Consider the following 9621-nt stretch of genomic DNA (forward strand, 5'->3'; position numbering starts at 1 on the left):
GAAGAGGGGGGTGAAAGGGGATAAAAAGAGGAGATGAGAGAATCTTAGTCCAAATTTTAATCTTCTTGACTCTACTTTTAACCTTGCACTCTAGAAATAAATAAATAAATTATTTAATTGTTCAATTAACGTTGTCAAAATTTTAGTGTTTAGACTCAATTGTGCTCGGTTTTACCAGTTAGATGACTAAATTCATTAATTGACTAAATGATATTGGATAACAGTTAGACTCTAACTGAATAACATGGTTCATCTATTTATATTGGATAACAGTTAGATGACTAAATAATTTCAGAATTTATTGATTGTTAACCCAGATCCTCTCCGGATCCCCAAAAACTGAGTCTAAGGATCAAATGATCCAGGCCGTTGAAATTTGATCTAACAGCTATAAATAGGGGGGCCTCTAAAAGTTATAATAATTGTAACCGTTAGATCAAATTTCAACGGGCCGGATTATTTGATTTTTAGGCTCAATTTTTTTGGAATCCGAAGAGGATCTGGGCTCGCTAAGTTGACCTTTAAGAATGACTTGGAATCTAAACGGTTAGAATTAGTTGAAGAAATGTTATGAGAAATTCTTTCTTTATCTATTAATACCATAGTCTAGTGACGTTTCACTTCGCTTGTAAGTGAAATACTTCTTTGTCGAATTCCATAAATGAGAAATCCTATAACTAATTATGACTTATCTGTCATTTAGCTTAACCCAAATCCTAGCACTTAGTATCGTTGTTTTAAAATACCATGAAAAAAATAAATAAAAATAAAAAACCTCATTATCTTTATGCTTATTGTAACCTCCAATTGCCTCAACTACAGCTATCATATTTATTTAATATTGTAAAATGAGGCAACCTTCCTTCCTCCTCAAACAAATTGCAACACATTGCAACACATGCTTTCTCCATGTGCTTCCACTCGTTTAATCGTTGTAAAATGAGTTTTTCTTCTTCACTAGTTAGTAGTCTCATAATTTTGAATTTCGTTAATGGCAAGTTCGAATCAATTTATCTCCGTACTTTTTAGTGTACATAATTTGTTGTACTCCAAATAAACAACCCCCAACTATAACCTTCAGATTTTCCTTCTTAATTTTTAAATTCCATCGTTTTTCGTTTAACTTTGTGTTTTCATTTTAAAATGCAACCTAATCCTTTTTTCTTTCTTTTCTTTTGACAACGATATTCTAAACTACTCTAATTTTATAAAAAAACATTTCAAGCTCGAGTGAAAGGATGCAAGGCAAACATTAAACAGTACAAAACTCCAAGGACCCAGCGCCCCAAACACAAATGCAAGACCCTAACCCCCGGGACCCAAATCCGTAACCCTAATTCCTGGCACCCAATACTATTAACCATAGTCATTAGTGATGACATGGTTACTTAGTAATGAAGAATATAGTTAGTTGAAATGTGTTGGTAGGTTGTCATAAGGATAAGATTGGTTAGTATAGTTAGAAGGGTATTATTGTAATTAGGTTATATGGCTATATAAGGGATTGTATAGCTATCATTTCCTTAAGGTCATTTGTATACATTTTCTCTAATCAATCAATACAATCTCTTTTGTTCATCTCTATCAATTCTTTCCCTCCTCTGTACCAATTCTCCATCTTTAGCAATGTAGTTAACATGGTATCAGAGCCACCAGGCTCATGCCATGGATTCTGGTGGTTCCACTTGTCATTAGTCTATTTCTAGTTTTACTTCTTTTCTCATTAGTTTCTTCAGATTTTCTTGAATTTTCCGTCAAGCCCTTCGGTGCTTCCGCTCTCCAACAGATGAGCAATACGACTGTAATCGACAAGAAGGTCCTGAACAAGTGCCTCAATGAGATCACTTGACGATGGGTTCTTCATCATTTTCGGAATCAACGACGGGTTCTTCGACACCGACTCGGATTCCCATTCCAGATCCATTTTGTGGGTCTTCATCCCCACCGCCCTCCGCCAACGGCACAGCCACATCTGGGTTTCCTGGGTTTTCAAGATTCAAGTTCTCAGGTTTTGTTTTCGATTACTGGTTTTCTTTCCAGCATATCAACTGTTTGTGATAATGTCTCGGTGAGAATTTTCTGGGTTTCGTGTTCATTGGTTTTCTGCGATTGTTCTGGTTGCGTATTCTTGTTGGGTTGATCGTTCTTGGGAAAGTCGTGTAGCCGCCTTGTTGACGACAGCCTTGCCGTCGAGTCACTCGGTCTTGGCGGAAGACGACGATGCATGAGACTCTGTGTGACTGAGAGCAGAGTTTGCTTTCTTTGCACTGTTGATTATCTACTTCTTCATTCATCTTGGTGGTGTTTTCAGAGCAGTTTTCTGAATTCGATTTTCTGTGATTTTGATCCGTGCTCTGTTTTCTGGTATGGCAGAACGTTTAGACTATGTGCAGCCTAAGTGTTTGACGAATTGCCCATATTTTCTTCATCTGGGTTCTTTTCTCGAATTTGATTTGGGATTTTGGTTATGTGTTCTTCTGAATTGGTAAATGCATTCTGGTATATGGGTTGTGCGATAGATCATCGAAGTGTTGATAGCAGTCATTTGGAATTGTTTGGTGATCTGCAACGCTTATTTCTTGAAGCTGTGGTCTTTGATGTACTTTCGAGGTTTAATTGAAGTGAAGCTGTGGTCTTGATGTGTTGATCTCTGCAAGTATTAGTTTTCTTGTCGATTTAAAGAAGAAAGTGTCATTCTTTCTATGAATCTTGGAGTTTCATTCTCCTAAGTTGCAGTATGATTTGGAGTTTCATTCTCCTCAGTTGCAGTATGATTTGTGTTCATGGAGTGTCAGTCTCCTTATTTGGTATTTTTTAGTATAAGTTTGAGATTTGTGTTGTGCTTTGGAGTGTCATTCTCTTTGGCTGATTAGGTTTCTTGGAGTGTCATTCTCCTTGGTAGATTTAGTTTCTTGGAGTGTCATTCTCCATGGTAGTTTAGTTTCTTGGGAGTGTCATTCTCCTTGGTAGATTTAGTTTCTTGGCAGTGTCAACTATGGCTTCTCAGTTCACAGTCAAAAAAATTTGTTGGGTATGTTCAGACCAAGACCACGAAGCACAGCTCTTTCTCCCGCAACCATCATGTACTTTGGAACATCTTGTGCCATCACAGAACCACCACCAATAAATGAGAAATAGCCAACATGGCAGAATTGATGAACGACAACAGCCCCTGCATACATCTTGGTCTTGCAGTTCCAGATCAATTTCAGCGTTCTAGCTCGTTCAACCTTCACTTGGCTACACCAAGTTCAGTTTGAGGGGGGAGTATTAACCATAGTCATTAGTGATGACATGGTTACTTAGTAATGAAGAATATAGTTAGTTGAAATGTGTTGGTAGGTTGTCATAAGGATAAGATTGGTTAGTATAGTTAGAAGGGTATTATTGTAATTAGGTTATATGGCTATATATAAGGGATTGTATAGCTATCATTTCCTTAAGGTCATTTGTATACATTTTCTCTAATCAATCAATACAATCTCTTTTGTTCATCTCTATCAATTCTTTCCCTCCTCTGTACCAATTCTCCATCTTTAGCAATGTAGTTAACAAATACCAGAACTCAGGATGGAGACTACCGGGACTCAAATCTGGCATGGGACTCCGACTCCCGGAGCTGAGATACTAGCGGCCAATATTCCGACGACGGGGACACCAAATAGTCATTTACTCATCTATTACATTCTTGTTATTTTGAATGTAATGAACAGTGGTTTGTAAGAACAAATTTACAAAATGAACAGAAAATGTCTTTGCCAACAACATTTTTCTTACAATTCTGATTTCTTTCTGTTCAATCAAATACCTTTTCTTTTCTTTTCTTTTATATATGTTCTTCCACTCAACAAAACTTAACAGAAAAATTACACATAGCCACAGGCAATACACTACGCATCGAATGATATAAAGAACGAAAAGAATGAATGCAAAACTTGAGTGCACACATCACACCATAAAGAGTGAATCACAAAGCGATTCATCCAAATCCTTACCAAACCTGCAACCTGTTTTCAATTTAACCCCGTCCTCAAACTGATCACCAGCGCAACATGGTTGTTGAGTGTGTTCATGAAAGAATGTGCATCGAGGTTTGTTTCTCCCACCTGAAACCTTTGGCTTACGCAGCAATTGGATCCTGCATTTGAGGAGAGAGACGCGATTACAATTTACAAATTTACAACAGAACATTACCAAGCATAAATTTACTTCATTTCTGGTTCGGATTATATACAGTTACCCTAAATAGTAGGAGATTTGGTTGGAGACACAATTATTCCTCTTGCATTGAATAATTAGTTGAAGATTTAATTGCTTAATCATTTATTTTTCAAAGGGGTAATGCCCTGGAGTTTCTAGCACATTTGAGCAAGGCATTACAACAGATACAGAGGGTAAGTCATTTCTTAAATTCAACCTAAAGAAAGATGGATACGGCTTTGTGGCCCTTTAAGGTTGGAAAAATTATGCGTATTATGTTTTAAATTAGAAAAAAACTGTGACTAAAGTACAAAATTACAAGTTCTCAGAACTCAACGTAAATTTTTACCAAAACAGAAAAGCAATAATGTAAATAATAATGATAGATAAGTAAACATACCTTTGCCGTCAAGTTTGAGACAGCCATATGGAACTTTTCTCTGGTTTTTGTACCTGCAACCTGTCCCGCCTTTGCCACCTTACCAAAAGCACCATTTAGCCACGCTGCTCCAGCAGTCACATACCTGTCAGCACCACATAAGAGTTTGTCAACTAACATTCTCTTCTATTCTCATCTATCAATAGAGATGATTATGCTGTCATTTACACTATCAATTCTTTATTTGAGCTGCTATTGGCACTCCAAAACAGTCTTCCCGCATTCCTTCCTAGTGAAATAATAATAAAAGAGGAGTGTAGGCTAACTTGTTTGGAGTGCTAATAACAATTCCCTTCTTTACTTTTATGTCACTTTTAAGGGGTGAGTCCACTATAGTCAAAACATGAACATAGAACCATCAAACAAACACTAACATAGGAAAAACCAGTCCATGGAAAAAGGGTCAACAAAAAGTATTTTTTGGTACACACAGCGATGATGTTTCAGTCATCTATTAAAAGTAATTTGTGAAGAACAAGAAAATCAGAACTTGAAACCACAAACTGACTCTAAACAATCCATAGAACTAAAGCGTTATGAGAATGAGTGCTACTTAAGTTAAAGATCCTGGTATATGTCAACAAATATATACTACCAAAGTTGTGGAACCCAACCTAGAAAAATTGAAAACACGTGAAGAGCAACCGGGTTTTGTATACCCAATATCAGATTTTTATTTGTAGCACATACTATAGAAGTGGCCTATATGAGTATTTTGGTGTTTGAAGAATGTGTGCCAAGCAAAAAAGGCTTCAAGTTAAACAAATGAACAATGTATACCACTACCCTGGTTAATTTACAGACAATCCATTTTGCACTTTCACCATCATTCTTAAAGAAGGCATGCAACAATTTACAGCAGAAAACTGCTAACTAGATTGACTTTGGGCTCATATACCTGCTTGTTTTGACAGCTGACCCCGTATCATTCAATTTTCTCTCTGCTGCAAATATTGCTGCCATTGTTTTATCTGAGACATGAAGCCTCTGATCAACAGACTTCACTTTCTCATTAACCACGGAAATGCCTACTGTCAATTTCTCTGTAAGCCCCACTTTCCTGTCAAAGGAAATGACCTTCTCTGATGCACTTGCTGTCAACCGATGCTTTTCATCAAATGCTTTAGCCTTGTTCACGGCATCTTGTCCAATAGCCGAACCCCTTGCAAACATAGTGGTCACCACATCTTGTGCTTTATTAACATACACCCTGGTAGGGGAGCCAGTTTTATCCTGCGAAGAGATAATAAAATACCTTGAGCCCATAAACTAGGAATTATTTAAAAATAAGTCAACTGCTGAAGATGTTAGGAAACAGAGGTTTCAGCATAGATCACTTGGGTATTTGCTCATCTCTAGCACATCATCAGTCATTATCATAATATTGAAGATGGACCAACTAGATGTCGCAATCCAAAAAATGAATGTGCTAGTAGATATTTTATAAGGCAGAAGGCTATGAAATTGGAAAAACGTACTCCATGTCAAGTCATTAATCTTTGTTTTCTAGTCATGTATTTTTTCTCATTCATACACTACAATGCCCTAAAAGAACAGAGAAATGACATACATGACGACCCATGTATATAAACATAAATTTTCATCCGTATTAAAGATCTTATTAGTGATGCAAGGTTTAAATCCCAATGTGGGATTTGACATTCTCAAGTTCTCAACACACAATTTTTTCCATTTCCAGTATTTCTCTGATATCCATTGAAACTGCACTTAAATAACTATATATCTGAAGTTTTTAAACAGGTAAGATTCTTAATATCATAAAATATGTGGTGGTGTCATTGGCTACCTCAGCATCTGGTGAAATATTTTCAGCAGGGGCAACAGAATCAGCACTTACAACCATCCTAACCTCCTGCATGAATTGCACAAAATGAAATCCAAAGCTTTGGCTGTAGGAAAGAAACAAGATTGCAGACACTTTTAAATGAAGCTTACATGCATCTCAATTGGTACATAATTTTGAACAGGAGAAATAGTCACGATCTGATCTACTATTGTTGCTCCCTGCAACCAAAACACAGTTTCCATTATATAGAGCCAAAGAGCAGAAGATTCGTATTCACTGAAAATGACTCCCAAAACAAGTTAAAACCGACAAAACATTTAATTGAAGAATCTGCTTCTTCAGATGATGTCAAGGAAAGTAGTAGATGTCACACAAGTGAATTGAACATGCGACAGCCTTAGATCAAGCATATATAAAGAAATGGATTGTGTACGTTACACTTCAAACAATTGAAATTTGTAAAATTTGAACCAAAAACTAAGCATGCAATCAACAAGCAGCATGGAAAATCCCTTTCTCATAACTTTTTCCATTGACATATCACCATTTAAGATACCAGGGTTCTTTTAGTGCTTTTCAAAGCAACTCACATTGAGCATACAAATAAAAGCACAAAAAGCCTAGCTTGAAGCTAAAGAAAGTGTTCAATGCTCGCTTCCAAAAAACTGCATATTAATCAACTCCACAGACAACCTCTAAGGAAAACAAAGAAACAAGCATTGATTATGAAGAAAATAATTATTACTTATTAGGCATTGACTTCAATTCCAAGAAATTGAAAAACAAATTTGAGAACAATACCGATAACAACAACGCGATTTCAAGAGCTTTGGGATCCTTGAAAGTAACAAATGCAGTCTTTGATTTCCCTGGCTCACTGCACACACAACCAATTCAGCAAACAAGATTAACAACTGCAACAAAAACTTACCACTGAGTTTTTTGCTCACAACATGCAAGAAAGACGATAAATTTCGAAACACAAATCTGGGTTACAGGATATATCTGATTACAAGCTCAAATTTTCAATTTTTGGAAAATAAACTCAAGTCAAATACTTTTTTCTTCCATTTTCTCAATTGTTTAATGTAAGTATGCATGCATGTAAGTAAATACATATTTTCTTACTTAAGTTGACTCTACCCTTTTACTTTATTTACCTTTCTTTCCCTCTGAAAATTACCGGGAAAATTAAGAAAAAAATCTTCTCTTCTTACATTTTATTTTCTCGGGAACCAAACAGAATGAAAACCCCTAATGCAAGTATAAAAATAAAAATAAAAAAACGAAAAATCGTACCGTTGGATATGAATGCGTTCGATTTCCCCAGAGAAGGAGAAGAACTCGTGAATCTCTCTCTCACTAGCTAGATCTGACAGTTGCTTTACTTGGACTGTCCTCGTCTGCCCAAAAATAAAATTCAAAATTAATTTCTAAAATTCACAAAATCTAAGTACTAAAAAGTAAAATTGTATCTGTAAGTTGGTTTGCTGGAAGACCTGCTGCTGCATTGTGAGTGTGAGCTCTGTGAAAGAAGGAAAGTCTTCTCCTTTCAGAAGGGTTGTTGGCGGCGGCGCCGGTGGTTGGTACAGCTATGACTTGGGGGAGAAAAATTGAAGTGCCAACCACCAGACCAAACCAGAGAGAGAGAGAGAGAGAAGGAATGTATTTTTGTGGAGATGGGTAGCTTCACAATCATTTTCCTTAAATAACCCTGCTATCTTCTCAAATTTCTCTTTTATTGAACTTCCTATTTTGCCCTTTTGGCTTCATGATACGACACCACTTTATGTGCTTTTTAGTTTTTTATTCTACTAATTTCTGTGATTTATTCTTTTTGCTCTTCACAGTTGATGCAAAGGGAAGAAATAACAAAACAAAGTCCCTGACAAGACTTTTCTTTTGGCCCAAGTCATTTTTATGCGAAGCAATTGTAGTAGTGATATTTCAATTTTAACTTAATTGGAGTAATGGTTCTTGAACTAAAAATTTATGATTATTGATCTCTTAACACATTAAAACGTAGACTACGGTCTTTTTCGTCAATTCCGTCATAATTTTTGTCAAATGGCAGATATGGAAAACCAAATGAGAAAATTCTAACAATGATCCCTCAACTTTAATCTAATTAGAGCAATGGTCTCTCAATTTATTCAGTTGTACCATGATCCCTACACCATAACTCATTTTAAAGGATGTTCTGACAAAATTAAGGAAAAGTATCGTACCTGCACGTTTTAAGGAATTAAGGAACCAATGATCATAATTTTTTTATTGAAAGATCCAGTTAAGTTAAGTTAACTTACCATTGCTACAATTTCTCCTTTTTATGTCACAGAGTTAAATGATCTTAAACTTTGAACTACAAGCTTCTTCTTTGTAAGTAAAAAAACATCTAATTAATTAGCTAACTAATTAAATTAGTTTATTTAAAAACTAAAAGAGGCAATTTTCAAAAAAAAAAAACTAAAAGAGGCATAATTGTACATTTAAAATCACCTTTCACATCAAATTCGTTGATATTTCTTTTGATTAATCCTAGAAATGACAAGGGAATGGAGTAATATTGTGTTTTCGTTCTTCGTGGTCTCTAAATTGAGATCTCATCGCATAGATGAATGGAAAAATGTTTACCAGTATCGCATAAAGTTCACATCGATTATAATCAGAAATTTGTAATTTAAATGTTTACGAGCATTTATCCTTTCATTTTATGTCGGACGATTAATTCCTCCTTTCTCCAATAACGTTTGAGAAAGGGTTGTTGATGTGTCTATTGAGACATCCTACTTGAAAGGAGGGAGTTAGCAACACATTTGGAGCTAGTTGAGTTCTTGTTGTTTTGCTTCTCGACAATGCAAAGCAGCGTACTCAATAATTTCTTTTATAAATAAGAATGGAGAAATTCATACATGAGAATATGTTATTTTTTGAATGGTTGTTTAACATTCTTGCTTTTAATACAAACATTTATATTCGAATTTAACAAATAACAAAAACAAATTAACGTTTGACAAGAAAATGATTTGAGCAAAAAAATTCAAACTTTTTATTTAGAATAAGTAGAAGGGAAGATACAATTCTCTTTGTCATACTATTTTATGAAGAAAAAGAAGGCTAAAAAGATGGGTAGTACAGTAAAAGGACAAAAGCATGTTATGATTCCTTTCTTGGT

At 35.4% G+C, this 9621-nt stretch overlaps 1 protein-coding gene across 1 annotated transcript; it reads right to left on the reverse strand.

Annotated features, from left to right (window-relative positions):
• Positions 1-3730: 3730 nt before the first annotated feature.
• LOC126593397 (binding partner of ACD11 1) lies at positions 3731-8128 on the reverse strand. The gene is made up of 8 exons (XM_050259463.1): positions 7946-8128; positions 7746-7849; positions 7248-7323; positions 6596-6664; positions 6447-6512; positions 5538-5872; positions 4601-4724; positions 3731-4138 (listed from the first exon to the last, which is right to left on the reverse strand). The coding sequence occupies exons 1-8, from the start codon at positions 7955-7957 to the stop codon at positions 4121-4123; spliced, it is 804 nt and encodes a 267-aa protein (XP_050115420.1). The 5' UTR covers positions 7958-8128; the 3' UTR covers positions 3731-4120.
• Between the last annotated feature and the right edge of the window lie 1493 nt (positions 8129-9621).

This window comes from Malus sylvestris, chromosome 12, assembly GCF_916048215.2.
Source record: "Malus sylvestris chromosome 12, drMalSylv7.2, whole genome shotgun sequence".
Classification (NCBI taxonomy): Eukaryota; Viridiplantae; Streptophyta; class Magnoliopsida; order Rosales; family Rosaceae; genus Malus; species Malus sylvestris.